Here is a 15,119-nt window from a genome sequence, read left to right as displayed (position 1 = left end):
CCCAGGGCCCAGCCAGGATTTCTGGTGGTTCAGTTTGTTCTCCCAGAGTTTTCTTCAGAATAAATCTTCATTGACTATCAGACGGTGCGTGTGGGTCCTTCGTGGGTGGGGGTCAAGGGGTATGGAGAGAAAGCAGGAAAGGGGTACTGAGGGAATGATCAGCCATGATCTTATTGAATGGCGGTGCAGGCTCGAAGGGCCGAATGGCCTCTTCCTGCACCTATTTTCTATGTTTCTATGTTATATGTGACACATCGTGCAGACAAATATTTATGATTTAATTGCGGGGGGTGGGTGGGGTGTGGGGAAGAGGGGGGATTCCTAATGACAATACAGAAAGTCACATTTTCAAGCCAGTTCTGCCTCCCCACCCCAACTTGTCCAGTTGAGTATAAGAGTAAAGACATTCTCCTGTAATTATATTCATTCATAGGCAATCCCTCGAAATCGAGGAAGACTTGCTTCCACTCCAAAAGTGAGTTCTCAGGTGGTTGTACAGTCCAATACAGGAATTACAGTCTCTGTCACAGGTGGGACAGACAGTGGTTGAAGGAAAGGGTGGGTGGGGAGTCTGGTTTTCCTGCGCTTGCATTCTGCATGCTCTCAGCGACGAGACTCGAGGTGCTCAGCGCCCTCCCGGATGCTCTTCCTCCACTTAGGGCGGTCTTGGGCCAGGGAGTCCCAGCTGCCGGTGGGAATGTTGCATTTTATCAAGGAGGCTTTGAGGGTGTGCTTGAGGGTGCAATTATATAGGGCCCTGGTAAGACCACACCTGGAGTATTGTGTACAGTTTTGGTCTCCTTACCAAAGGAAGGATATACTTGCCATTGAGGGTGACTCTTTGGAATTCTTTGCCCCCGGAGGGCTGTGGAGGCTCAGTCTTTGAGTATATTCAAGACAGACTTTTGGATATTAAGGGAATCAAGGGATCGGGCGAGAAATTGGAGTTGAAGTAGAAGATCAGCCATGATCTCATTGAATGGTGGAGCAGGCTCGAGGGGTCGAATGGCCTACTCCTGTTTCTAATTCTTATGTGCCTGTGTCCCGATGTCTCATTGGCCATTTCGCTCCAATTACAGGTTGGAAAAAAGAAACAGAGGACGCGGGTTGTGGAGTTTTTCATCGATGTGGCGAGGGAATGCTTTAACATCGGCAACTTCAACTCCCTAATGGCGATCATCTGTGAGTATTCTCCCGAGATCTCTGCGCTCCTCCAATTCTGGCCTCTTGCGCATCTCCAATTTTAAGCACTGCACCATTGGTGGCTGTGCCTCCAGCTGCCCAGGCCCTAAGCTCTGGAATTCCCTCCCTTAAACCTGCCATCTCTCTCTCTCTCTCTCTCCTCCTTTAAGGTGCTCCTTAAAACCTACCTCTTTTGATCAAGCTTTTGGTCGCCTCTGCAGCTCTCTGGGATAGAGAATTCCAAAGATTCATCACCCTTTGAGTGAAGAAGTTTCTCCTCATCTCAGTCCTAAATGGCCGACCCCTTATCCTGAGACTGTGACCCCTGGTTCTACACTCCCCACCCAGGGGGAAACATCCTCCCTGCATCTACCTTGTCAAGCCCTGTAAGAATGTTGTATGTTTCAATGAGATCACCTCTCATTCTTCTAAACTCTAGAGAATATCGGCCTAGTCAACTCATAGGGCAATCCCCCTATCCCAGGAATCAGTCTGGTGAACCTTTATTGTATCCCTCTCGGGCAAGTATATCTCACGTGGCTCGGTGTCAAATTTTGTCTCCTGTGAAGCACCTTGCAATGTTTCACTAGATTTAAAGGACAAGTTGTGGTTGTGTAATGAGAAAACATAGAAACATAGAAATTTACAGGGCCGAAGGAGGCCATTCTGGCCCATCGTGTCCGCGCCGGCCGACAAAGAGCCGCACGGCCCTCGGTCAGCAGCCCTGCAGGTTACATATAAACCGATGAACAATGACGGAAAGGCAAAAAGCACCCAGCCCAACCAGTCCGCCCCACACAACGGCGACATCCCTTACACCTAAACATTCTACACTCTACCCCAACCGGAGCCACGTGATCTCCTGGGAGAGGCAAAAACCAGAAGGGACTCGATTTTTCCTGTGCTTGGAGAGGTGAAGGTTTTGATGCTGAATCCAGTGCCTCCACTGAAAGCTCCTCTCTCCGTCTTCTCTCTTGCAGCCGGCATGAACCTGAGTCCTGTCGCCAGGCTGAAGAAAACTTGGTCCAAGGTCAAAAAAGCGAAATTCGAAGTCTTGGAAGTAAGTAACTGTGCATGGTGGGGATGCGGACACTGTCTGTCGGGATGGCAAGGGTGTGGCACCCACAGGTTCTGCATGTGCCTTTGCCGCTTAGTTGCATCTTACACGCAACGATAATCGCGTACTGATGAAAGAGGAGGCCATTGGATCCCAAATCTGAGCTCCCTCTAGTTTCCGATGTAATGTATTTGCTTCATGGGTTCTTTGCTTAAGAATTCACAGCAATACATTGCTCTTAAGAACTAGTTGGTTTATTAGCAAAGGTTCAACAATCACACTACACATTACCAGTTCATCCACCAGGCTCACAACTGCATACCTCATCGTGGATGACCTAGGCCCAACTGGCTGGGGTTTTATTGAGTCTTGTGGACATCACGTGACTGGCTAAGCCACTCACAATGCAGTAGCTCTACAAACCTGTGAGCACAATGTATACATTGCACCGGGAGCCCGCTCTGGGAGACATGGTAGAGCTGTTTCCTGTGGTACCCTATTGATGTGTCCAGCTAATACATTCTTAAAAGTCACTATATAATATAAAAACAGAAAACGCTGGAAATCTCAGCGGATCAGGCAGCATCTGTGGAGAGAGAAACAGAGTTAACTGGAAACTGGAAAAGTTAGAGATGTCACAGGTTTTTAAGGAAGTGCAGGGGACAGTGAAAGGGGGAGGGGAGGGAAGAATAAAAGGGAAGGTCAGTGATAGGGTGGAAGGCAGGAGAGATTAGAGAGACAAAAGGGATGATGGGCAAAAATGAGATGGTAATGAGACAAGTTAGGAAACAAAAGATGAGTCTAGATGGGATGTGAATGGCAAAATTATCATCAGCTGCCGCAGGAAAGAGAAAAAGAGGTGGGGTTTGTAAAAGAAAAAGATTACTTGTATTTATATAGCGCCTTTAATGTAGTAAAACATTCCAAGACGCTTCACAACGGTGTTACAAGACAAAAACAGATAAATTTGACACCGAACCACAAAAGAAGAAATTAGGACAGATGACCAACAGCTTGGTCAAAGAGGTAGGTTTTAAGGAGCGTTAAAAGGAGGACAGAGAGGTAGAGAGGCGGCGAGGTTTAGGGAGGGAGTTCCAGAACTTGGGGCCCAGGCAGCAGAAGGCACGGCCACCGATGGTTGAGCGATCATAATCAGGGATGCTCAAGAGGGCAGAATTAGAGGAGCGCAGACATCTCGGGGGCTTGTGAGGCTGAAAAAGGGAGGAAAGGGAAAAAATACAGACTTAAATGTCTCTTGGCTGAACCCTGACACATTACATGGGATGACCATCAATGTTCTCACTAAGTGCTGCTCGTGCACGGAAATTTAAAAGGACCTCGCATAGCAAAGACAATTCTGAGGGAATGTTGATAGCCACAGACTTTGTCAGCAGAACGCGCAGACTGAAGCTCGGGAGAGAGAAGGCGGAACAGGCGAGGGTTAGGTCTACACGCAGCGGGTGCTGAAAGGAGTGAGGGAGACTGCCCCAAGGAGGTGGGAGTCGGGACCTTCAAGAGGGGACGGGAGGGTTGCTCTGGTTGATTTGAGGAGGGGAGCGAGAGTTGTTTGAGACTCTGGCCTTGCTCCTCCAGCTCGGCTGCCCTGTGGTTAGAGCGCCACCGTGTGGGAGTGTTGGCACGGTGCTTTGGCTAGAGAGTCCCATTCTCGGAGGATCTGCTCAGACATAATGCTCCAATCTCCAGCTGGAGAGATCGCACTTTTTCCTGTGTACAAGGCACAGCCACAGGAGCACAAATCAATCACTCATTCATTGGCTGCGATGTTCACTAAAAATACTTTGTGCTGAAACCTTTTAGCGCGAACAGGCTTGTGTGAGATAACTCTCTGCTATTTTAACAAATAAGCAACCTGTTTTTTTAAATGGGTCAACACTTCCTTTAAAACTGCACAAACATATGCTGATATTGCTACAGAATAATCATGAGATTCAAAGCATTAATATTCATTCTCCCCACACCGCGCCCCCCTCCCTCACACTAACATTCCGTGCACGTAGCACATGATGCAATCCAGCTCTGGGTGACGTGGGAGAACCAACTTTTAAAATGGGGTGCTCCTGAATTTCTCCCCAATAGAATCTTACAGCACAGACAGCTACTCGGGCCATCGGGCCTGTGCCGGCCCTTTGGTAGAGCGATCCAATTAGTCCCACTCCCCCGCTCTTTCCCCACAGCCCTGGATTTTTTTTTCACTTCCAATGTTTCTCTAATTACCCCTTTTGAATGTTATTACTGAATCTGCTTCCACCACCCTTTCAGGCAACGCGTCTTAGATCACAGCTTGCTGCGTGAAAAAATATATAGTTTCCTCGTGTCGCCTCTGGTTCTTTCGCCAATCATCTCAACTCTGCGTCCTCTGGTTGCCGGCCCTTCAGCCACTGGGACTAGATGCTCCCTGTTCGCTCCACAAACATTCCCCAGTCCCAACCACGATGGCATACTCCGTGTGGGGGTAAGTGGAGATGCGTGCAACGATCTCACGCTGGTGCCCCTTCCCTGCCACGCTCGCGCCAGAGACAAGCATTCGGGGGGGGGGGATATATTCTTTACCACATCACGTACAACGCACAGGTACAAGATGGCTCCAGCAACATGGTGCAGCTTGTATTGTATTTAACGCAGCAGTTGCTGTACCTCAGCTGTCCACTACGTGGAGCTATATTACAGGGGGGGTGCACCAGGAAACTTTCAACTCATTGCTTTTCTTTATTGTGTGTTTCATTGAATAGAATCACATGGACCCTTCCAGTAATTTCTCCCACTACAGAACAGCACTCCAGGGGGCAGTTCAGCGCTCCCAGACAGCACACAGCAACCGAGAGAAGGTAAGCATTGTGTCACCATGGGGCTGGATTTCCGGTTCTGGTCATTTCGGGGCGGTAAAGTTTGCGTCGGGAAATGGTTTGCATCCTCGGCCGCAAAATTCAGCAGCTGGGCCCCGAGTGTGGGGCAGAGCGCGAAGGGAGGCATTGCACACTGCTCTTAGGGCGCTAGGCCAGCTGAGCAACTGGAAATCCCCAGCTAAACATAGAAAATAGGTGCAGGAGTAGGCCATTCGGCCCTTCGAGCCTGCACCGCCATTCAATAAGATCATGGCTGATCATTCACCTCAGTAGCCCACTCCTGCTTTCTCTCCATACCCCTTGATCCCTTTAGCCGTAAAGGCCATATCTAACTCCCTCTTGAATATATCTAACGAACTGGCATCACAACTCTCTACGGTGGGGAATTCCACAGGTTAACAACTCTCTGAGTGAAGAAGTTTCTCCTCATCTCGGTCCTAAATGGCTTACCCCTTATCCTTAGACTGCGACCCCTGGTTCTAGACTTCCCCAACATCGGGAACAATCTTCCTGCATCTAACCTGTCCAATCCCGTCAAAATATTATATGTTTCTATGAGATCCCCTCTCATTCTTCTAAAAGAGTTGGCCTCGGAACCAGACGAAGAGAGGCTCGTTTGAAGAAAAAAAAAATCGGCACAAAACACACAAAAAACATTCCCAATACTTTGCCCATCCCATATTAGGATAAATCGTAAAAATAAAAAACAATCAAACATACCTCAGTTATTACTTACTTCACACAGCCGCTGCCGGAACAGCTCTGACCGTTTGGTTTCTCAGACCTTCCCACTACAGTGTGCTACGGGACGCCAGAATCTCAGCGTCAATCCAAATTCGAAGCGCTGTCAAAACCAGGGGGCGTTGCGTACCGGCTCGGCGCCCTCGGGCAGTGCTGCTCCCCACCCCCGCAAAACCGGCGGCGAATTTCCCAGCGGGGCGCTGGGAGCTGACCGCCCGCCCAGAAACCATCTCCCCGCCACCATTACTGCCCCTCCGGGGCGCTAACAGCGGCGGCAGAAGACCGGAAATCCAACCCATTGCATCAGTACCACATCTAGCCCATCCGGGGCGACAATTTGGCCAGGGCTCCGTCTTGACTCTTCCGCTGGTTCAGTGAAGGTTCAAAGACTCCCAACGGCATTATTACATTGAACATACAGCACAGAAACAGGCCATTGGGCCCAACAGGTCCGTGCCGGTGTTTATGCTCCAAACCAGCCTCCTCCCACCCCTCGTCATCTCACCCCATCGCCATATCCCTCTATTCCTTTCTTCCTCAAGCGCTTATCTAACAGCCCCTTAAATGCATCTACGCTATTCATGTCAACCACTCCCTGTGGTAGTGAATTCCACATTCTCACCACTCTCTGGGCCCCAAGCTCTGGAACTAAACTTCTCTGCCTCTCTTTCCTCCTTTAAGACGCTCTTTGACCAAGCTTTTGGTCATCTGCCCTAATATCTCCTTCTGTGGCTCGGTGTCAAATTTATCTGTTTGTCTGTAACACTGCTGTGAAGCGCCTTGGGACATTGTACTAAGTTAAAGGCGTTATATAAATAAAAGTTATTATTATTATTAATAATATTAATAAAGACATTTCTCCTGAATTCCCTATTGGATTTATTAGTGACTGTCTTATATTTATGACCATTAGTTTTAGTCTCCCCCCCCCAATAGTGGAAACATTTTCTCCCTGTCTACCTTATCGAACCCTTTCATAATTTTAAAGACCCCTATCACGTTTCTCTTTTCCAGAGAAAAGAATCCTTTACAGATAGTTAGTGAAAGAAAGCGAGAATTCTTGAATACACAATAAAAAAAAACAGATTAACTGGTCGCCCGGCTCATTCCTGTTTGTGGAATCTTTCTGTGCACAAAATGGCTGCTGCGTTTGTCTGCACAATAATGAATGGCTGCACTTGAAACCGGTTTATTGTATGCGAAACCCCATGTGATGATGGGAAGACATGACGAGGCCCTGTGTGAATATGAGCGATAAGACAGGATAAACTATCACGCTTCGCCTCTTCAAATCTCCTTTCGTTAAAAGAGCTATTTCTGATTCAGTAACTTGAGGGAATAAATCGGTAAATTGCTTTTTTTTTCTTCCTTAGATTGTCATTCCTGTTTTCAATCTCTTCATTAAAGACATCTACTTTCTGAACAAGATTCACGCCAACTGGCTACCCAACGGGCAAATTAACTTTAAGGTAAGGGGGCTAGCACTAACACCAAACAGAGTATCAGACTTTTCACCGTTTGCTAACGAGGGCTTCATACCTCATGTTTATTGTCGCTTCCTCCCTCCGCAGAAATTCTGGGAGATTGCCAAGCAGATCAGCGAGTTTATGATGTGGAAGCAGGTGGAGTGTCCCTTCGAGAAGGACAGGAAGATCAAAAACTATCTCCTGACAGCTCCTGTCTACACAGAAGAAGGTAGGTGCTTTGGGTTAAAAAGGTAGTCCCTGCATTATAGGTCTGAGTCCCAGTGCTGACCCACGCTTCAGTCTTAAAGGAACAGACGCGGTCCCACGTCACAGGATTGAGCCCTCAGTCTTAAAGGGACAGAGGACTGGCCCACAAGTCCCAGTGCTGACTCATGCTTCAGTCTTAAAGGTACAGAGGGACCGTCCTATGTTAGTTCTAAGACCTATTGATAACTCTTGCAAAGTTAATGCAGGATGAGGGCTGGCCTTCCATGGCGGGTCTAAATGCTGGTTCTAAAGATCCCATGCGAGTACTGAGTTGCCTCAATCTCAGCCCACTTTGCATCAACATGCGTTACAACAATTGGGGCCATCATCATTATCATAGGCAGTCCCTCGGAATTGAGGAAGACTTGCTTCCGCTCTAAAAATGAGTTCTTAGGTGGCTGAACAGTCCAATATGAGAACCACAGTCCCTGTCACAGGTGGGCCAGACAGTGGTTGAAGGAAAGGGTGGGTGGGACTGGTTTGCCACATGTTCTTTCCACTGTCTGTGCTTGCTTTCAGCGTGCTCTCGGTGACGAGACTCGAGGTGCTCAGCGCCCTCCCGGATGCTCTTCCTCCACTTAGGGCAGTCTTTGGCCAGGGATTCCCAGGTGTCGGTGGGGATATTGCACTTTATTAGGGAGGCTTTGAGGGTGTTCTTGTAACGTTTCCTCTGCCCACCTGGGGCTCGTTTGCCGTGAAAACGATGTCACTCAACCTTGTAGCTCAAAGGATGGACTGTGTGGGGAAATGAGGTTGGATTAAGGTTCATTCTTGTGAGAGGCTGTAGCTAAGATCCACGTGGATCCAGGTAACCTGGAAGTGCTTGATGCAGTCACTAGGTGAGCGGTTTTGCCCTAACCCCCGCCCCTGTGGACCATTGGCTTTATATGCTTGAAGTCAGTGGGCAGGATGTAAAACCAGATCCCGTGGGTCTCTCTCCCGGTGAGTTAGATTAAAATTAAACCCCCTGGTGTCAAACTCTACATTCCCAGCATTAATAAGCAGAACATTTATCAAATAAGAAAGCTACAGCCTACATTATCGCAAGAACAGACTCAGTTTCTGATTGGCTGGGAGTGATTTTTTAAAAATTTGTTCTTGGGATGTGGGTGTTGCTGGCAAGGCCGGCATTTATTGCCCATCCCTAATTGCGCCAGAGAAGGTGGTGGTGAGCCGCCGCCTTGTGGTGACGGTACTCCCACAGTGAGTATACTTCTTTGTAGTGGATTGGAACATTTCAGAGGGCAGTTAAGAGTCAACCACATTGCTGTGGGTCTGGAGTCACATATAGGCCAGACCGGGTAATGGCAGCAGATTTCCTTCCCTAAAGGACATTAGTGAACCAGACTGATATTTGCTTTTCCAGATTTATTTTAATTTAAACTCCCTCAGCTGCCATGGTGGGATTTGAACTCGGGTCTACCAGATCATTAGTCCAGGTCCCTGGATTAATGGGCCAGTAACATAACCACCATACTACCATTCCTGCAATGATTTAGAAGGCCCAGCTCTAACTTGCTTTCTCTCCCTCTCTCGTTTCTAGCACTTTATTTGGCTTCATTTGAGAGCGAGGGGCCTGAGAATCACATGGAAAAGGACAGCTGGAAGTCACTCAGGTACCAATCCTTGCACATGTGTTTCTTAATACTTTGAGTACATTGGCAATGCCAAGAATGCAGATACCAATTTAGCCGCAAATCGTGGGCAAGGAAGCCCAAATTTTAATTTAAGATCCATTAAACAGATCAATTTAGTTTGAAAAAGAAATATTTGCATTTATATGGCGCCTTTCACGACCACCAGACGTCGCAAAGCGCTTTACAGCCAATGAAGTACTTTTGGAGTGTGGTCGTTGTTGTAATGTGAGAAACGCAGCAACCAACTTAAGCACAGCAAGCTCCCGCAATCAGCAGTGTGATAATGACCAGATATTCTGTTTTAGTGATGTTGATTGAGGGATAAATATTGGCCCCAGGAATAACTCCCCCACACGTCTTCGAAATAGTGCCATGGGATCCTTTATAGCTGCCTGAGAGAGTGGACTGGACCTCGGTTTAACGTCTCATCCAAAAGATGGCACCTCAGACAGTGCGGCGTTCCCTCAGCACTGCACTGGGAATATCAGCCTAGATTTATGTGCTCAAGTCCCTAGAGTGGGACTTGAACCCACAACCTTCTGACTCCAAGGAAAGAGCACTGCCCACTGAGCCACGGCTGACACTACAGTGGGCATGCTCCTGAGGATTCGAGGTGTTATACTTCGGTTCCAGAGGAACGCAGTGCCAAAATCCCAGGTATTACCGTACACTGCTCGTGTCCCAGTCGCTCCCACGCCCGCTTGTGTTAGTGAAGACCAAGCGTGAGCTTCAGCACAAGTCAAGATGCTGAATGGAGGGGTCTCTGCCTCCATCTAGTCTCAGGCAGAGCTCGCGTGCTTGTGTTACACCTCGAATGCTGTCTGGAGCGCTTCCCTTTGGAAGCGGTCTGAAGAATACAGGCCAGATTGTGAATGGAAAACGCACTTTGCAATGGTCATCGGGGGCCAAATGATGGCGGGCCACTCTGAGATGGGTGCTCTCAGATACCGGCAACCCACCCAAAATGGTCCCTTGTTACCCATTCCTCAAACAACACCATCACAGTAACAGGTTAAGTGGTCGTTCGGTTCCACTGTTGGTCGGACCTCGCTGTAAGGTAGCCGCTGTGTCGGACTACATGCCAACAGTGGCTGCACGCCACAGTCATTTATTGTAGATCAGGCACTTTGAAACATTGCTGAGAGACATGATGAGATGTGACTTGCGATTACATCGGACATACGGCACTGAAACAGGCCATTCGGCCCAACCAGACCATGCCGGCGTTTATGCTCCACTCGAGCCTCCTCCCGTCTTTCCTCATCTAAATCTATCCCCTTCTCCCTCTTATGCTTATCTAACCACCCTTTAAATGCATCGATACCATTCACCTCAACCACTCCCTGTGGCAGCGAGTTCCACATTCTCACCATTCTCTGGGTAAAGAGGTTTCTTCTGAATTCCCCATTGGATTTCTTGGTGAGTATCTTATATTGATGGCCTCTAGTTTTGCTCTTCCCCACAAATGGAAACATTCTCTCTGTATCCACTCTATCAAAACCTTTGATCATTTTAAAGACCTCTATGAGGTCACCCCTCAGCCTTCTCTCCAAGAGAAAAGAGACCCATCCTGTTCACCCTTTCCTGATGGGTATACCCCCACATTTCTGGTATCATGAATTGAGGACCTCATCATGCCCTGGAACGGTATTAAAACGCTTTCCCTACAATGAATTTCACTGACTGTGACTGTGTAGGTCAACACAGCAAGATAGGAATGACTGACAACAGTCTGAGGACATGTGTTGGTCATCTCACCATGAGAACTCCCTGCTCCACTTGGAATAGTGGAATCTTTTAGTGCTGACCTAAACAGGTAGGCAGCACCTCAATCTAACACCTTATCTGACACTGCAGTACTGCACCGACCCTCGGAATGGGGCCTAAACCCTTGACCTTCTATCTTAGGGGTGAGGTTGCTACCACTGAGCCAAGCTGACGCTCAAATGTCTTTTTGAACAACTTTGAACATATGCACTTGTAGAGCTGTTGCATGCGGAGGGGAGCGGGCAGGTCGGAGGGCCTCCTCATGGGCCTGGCCAAGGTGGCCATTAACCGGTCCAGGCAGCGGGCGGTCGAGGGGGTCGTTCATCCCGACCGCCTGCCTCTCTTCCGCAGCTACGTTCGCGCCAGGGTGTCCCTGGAGATGGAGCACACGGTGTCCACCGGTACGCTCGCGGCCTTCCACGAGAGGTGGGCACCAGAAGGACTGGAGTGCATCAATACTCCCTGGCAACCAAATTTTAATTTGTCCTTCAAAGTTTTATTTGGAAATTTATGGGTTTTAGTGCCCTTACCAAAAGGGAGCACTTGATTTAAATTTATGCTCAAAATAGTTGTAGAGCTGTTGCATTGTGAGTGGCTTAAGCCAAGCACATGATGTTCACAAGACTCAATAAAACCTCAACCAGTTAGGTTCAGGGGTTCCACGGTGAGGTATGCAGTTGTGAGCCTAATGGATGAACTAGTAATGTGTAGTGTGATCGTTAAACCTTTTACTATTAAACCAACTAGTTCTTAATAGCAATGTGTTGCAATGAATTCTTAAGCAAAGAACCCACGAAGCAAATACATTACTTTCTTTTTTGTCTCTCTCTCTTGGCAGGGCCACGCTGTTGAACAGGGCGTGAAGCAACCACTTTGTACATACCAAACCCTGTGAATCATTTGCACTGCGACAGAATTTTAGCCCCAATTGGAAGGGAAGAGTCTTGGCGTGGTCGTTGTTGCTTTAAAATTTGTAAATTTGGTTTTGATTCGGATTCGGATCGTGACTGTACAGAGAGAAAGAGGCCGCCTGGATGGGGCACTGGTCCCACTGGTTGGGATAGGACTATTCAACGCCTTTTACAGCAGGCATTGCGCTTTGACTTAAAAGTCACTTGTAAAATAAATGGAAGACACAAGAGAAGGCAGAAGAAAGACTTTTGCCACGGGGCAGGACCCTTTAATGAAGAAAAAGCATCATGGGAAATCGCTGGCTGCTGCTGCTATGGATACCAGTAGAAAATAAATGAGGACAATGGCGACCTGTGAGAAAAGCCTACTACTGTCAATTCATTATTTGTTTTTGTGACTACTTGCTGCTTCTGTGAGAGAGAGTTACGGGTATAAACAGTACTGAATGGACTATGTTGCACCAGATCAGAATCTTACTGTCTTACGGAGGGTGGGAGGGGCGTGGGGGATGGAGGCGGGAGGGGTGGGGGGGGAATTGGCAGACTTTAAACAGGCGAGGTCTTAAGACTGTCCTATGAGGCAGAAGAAGCTCTATCCGCCATGAAGTGTGTAGCGATGATTTTACACTGCAGCTTAACATGGGTTAAAGCAGCCCCCAGTCCCCTGCCTGCCTTGGATCGTGCAGATTGCTTTATGTTGTGCTCTATAATTCAGGTTTTCATTGTTCCACTGGACTGAAAACATTTTTATTTTGTGCAGACTGTAGGTCCCACTTTAGACGCTCACTCGAAGGAGGGGCTGGTTTTCTGCCCTGCTGTACAATGCACTGATGGTTTTATATTGCAGCCTATAAGCCGGGTAGTGGAGGGTCCAAAGGACCGAGGAGCCCCTTAGCCCTGCCGTACTGCCAGTGTGTGCTTGTTTGGTGCTGTTTCAGCTCAGCCCTATCTCACAACTTTGAAAATAAAAGTGATTTGACTTTTTTTTAAAAACAGAAATCAACAACAACAACTTATCTTTATATAGCACCGTTATCGTAGTGAAACGCCCCAAGGCGCTTTACAGGAGTATTATGCGATTTAAAAAAATTTGACACCGAGCCGCATAAGTAGAAATTAGGTCAGGTGACCAAAAGCTTGGTCAAAGAGGGAGGTTTTAAGGAGCGTCTTGAAGGAGGAAAGAGAGGCGGAGAGGTTTAGGCAGGGAGTTCCAGAGCTTGGGGCCCAGGCAACAGAAGGAACAGCCACCAATGGTTGAGCGATTACAATCAGGGATGCTCAAGAGGGCAGCATTAGAGCGCAGACATCTCGGGGGTTGTGGAGCTGGAAGAGATTACAAAGATAGGGAGGGGCGAGGCCATGGAGGGATTTGAAAATAAGCATCTCATCTAATTCAAATTTGAACAGTTTTGCACGGTTTAAACAAGTTGCTTACCGCAGACTGAACTCTTCAAAGATTTCTGCTCAGTGTTTGGATTCCCGAATAGGTCACCATGTAGAATTTTTCCTAAACAAAACTGTATCAGCTAGACCTCTTAATTATCTTGTATAATAGATCCCGCACCCCCCCCCGCCCCCACACACACCCAGCCCAACCCCGAACTAGGGAGCAGTGCAGGATTGTAGATAGAGCCCCATCAGGAATTTGCACACAGGCCATGGGGCGGGAGGGGGGGGAGTGCAGGGGAGAGCAGCGAGGCTAAATCTCCAGTGTTAGAAAGCAAGATGATGAGGAACGACTTGATAAACAAGGGCTCTCAGTCTGAAAAAGGCACACCCCAGGGAGGAAGTTGTACAAGGTGCCAAACAGGATGAGAAAAGATAAATGCAAAACAATACTTTCAGATACTCCAGGACACAGTGCCAGGAATCATCTCTTGATACAGAGAATGATCAACAGCTTGAATAAGGTGGGTCAGGAAGCAGCTGTAAGAGGGAGCCCATAGGGGTTGAGGAAAATGGCTGAAGAGCTTTTATCTCAACCCATCCTGTGATCAGCTCAATCCATCAATTTAACTTATTGCTTTAAGTCCTTCAGTCAAATAATGAATGGTCTTATCCAACTGAACTCCCTGTGCATGTTGCCGGGGCAAAGTATCTTGCCCTTATTTAAGGAGGGATATACATGCATTGGAGGCAGTTCAGAGAAGGTTCACGAGGTTGATTCCTGGGATGAAGGGGTTGTCTTATGAGAAAACGTTGAGCAGGTTGGGCCTGTACTTGTTGGAGTTTAGAAGAATGAGAGGTGATCTTATTGAAACAGATAAGTTACTGAAGGGGCTGGACAGGGTAGATGCAGAGAGGATGTTTCCCCTCGTGGGGGAATCTAGAACTAGGGGGCATAGTTTCAGAATAAGGGGTCGCCCATTTATGATGGAGATGAGGAGAAATTTCTTCTCTGAGGGTTGTGAATCTTTGGAATTCTCTGTCCCAGAGAGCTGTGGAAGCTGGGTCATTGAATATATTTAAGGTGGAGATAGACAGATTTCTGAACGATAAGGGAGTCAAGGGTTATGGGGAGCGGGCAGGGAAGTGGAGTTGAGGCCAAGATCGGATCAGCCATGATCTTATTGAATGGCAGAGCAGGCTCGAGGGGCCAAATGGCCGACTCCTGCTCCTATTTCTTATGTTCTAACGTCACGCTATTGTGTCTTACAATGCCTCAGCCGATGTGTTTCTGTCCACACCTTGGGTGAGGTGTAGATTTTTGGGAGTGTTCCCGGGCAAAAAGTGCTCAAACCGGGGCTAACTGTAATCCTGATAGGGCAGCCATTCCGATTCTAGGCTGAGGAATGTGTGCCGAAGGTTTGAAGGACGCTCAGGGTAATTCACAGGGCCCCTACAACACAGCCTGTGAATTACTATCAAGGTGACTGGCATTCATCTTCAAAAGAAAAACTCAAAATCGATCCCTCGAATCCCATAAAAACAAAATTCAATTAATATCGTCATCATAAATCAGGAGATGTGCGGTGGGAGGGGGGGGGGGCACTCAGATTGTTATTTAATGTCTGCAAAGCCTCTCATTTGGCTTGTACACCAATGAAAGCAAATAGTCAGCTTGGCGAAAGATTACCATCACCTGGAACTTTCAGCGCAGGAGTCAGTTATTCTGCCCACCGTGCCTATACTAGCTCCGCACCGTGAGCTATTTAAAAAAAATTTGTTCAGGGGCTGTGGGCGTAGCTGGCAAGGCCGGCATTTATTGCCCGTCCCTAATGATTGAG

At 47.9% G+C, this 15,119-nt stretch overlaps 1 protein-coding gene across 2 annotated transcripts in view; it reads left to right on the top strand.

Moving 5' to 3' along the window:
* Positions 1–12,361, top strand: part of LOC139234849 (ras-GEF domain-containing family member 1A-like) — a 35,717-nt gene extending 23,356 nt beyond the window's left edge. For both annotated transcript variants that reach the window (XM_070865601.1, XM_070865602.1), the window contains exons 8-14: positions 1,080–1,182; positions 2,163–2,242; positions 4,990–5,085; positions 7,218–7,313; positions 7,416–7,539; positions 9,121–9,193; positions 11,820–12,361. In XM_070865601.1, coding sequence (XP_070721702.1) covers positions 1,080–1,182; positions 2,163–2,242; positions 4,990–5,085; positions 7,218–7,313; positions 7,416–7,539; positions 9,121–9,193; positions 11,820–11,844 — 597 coding nt within the window. In that variant the 3' untranslated portion in view covers positions 11,845–12,361. The remainder of the gene's footprint in view (positions 1–1,079; positions 1,183–2,162; positions 2,243–4,989; positions 5,086–7,217; positions 7,314–7,415; positions 7,540–9,120; positions 9,194–11,819) is intronic.
* The last annotated feature ends 2,758 nt before the right edge of the window (positions 12,362–15,119 follow it).

The sequence above is a fragment of the Pristiophorus japonicus genome, chromosome 22, assembly GCF_044704955.1.
Source record: "Pristiophorus japonicus isolate sPriJap1 chromosome 22, sPriJap1.hap1, whole genome shotgun sequence".
Classification (NCBI taxonomy): domain Eukaryota; kingdom Metazoa; phylum Chordata; class Chondrichthyes; family Pristiophoridae; genus Pristiophorus; species Pristiophorus japonicus.
The sequence above is the reverse complement of the archived record's forward strand: the minus strand, read 5'-3'. Positions and strand labels throughout refer to the sequence as shown.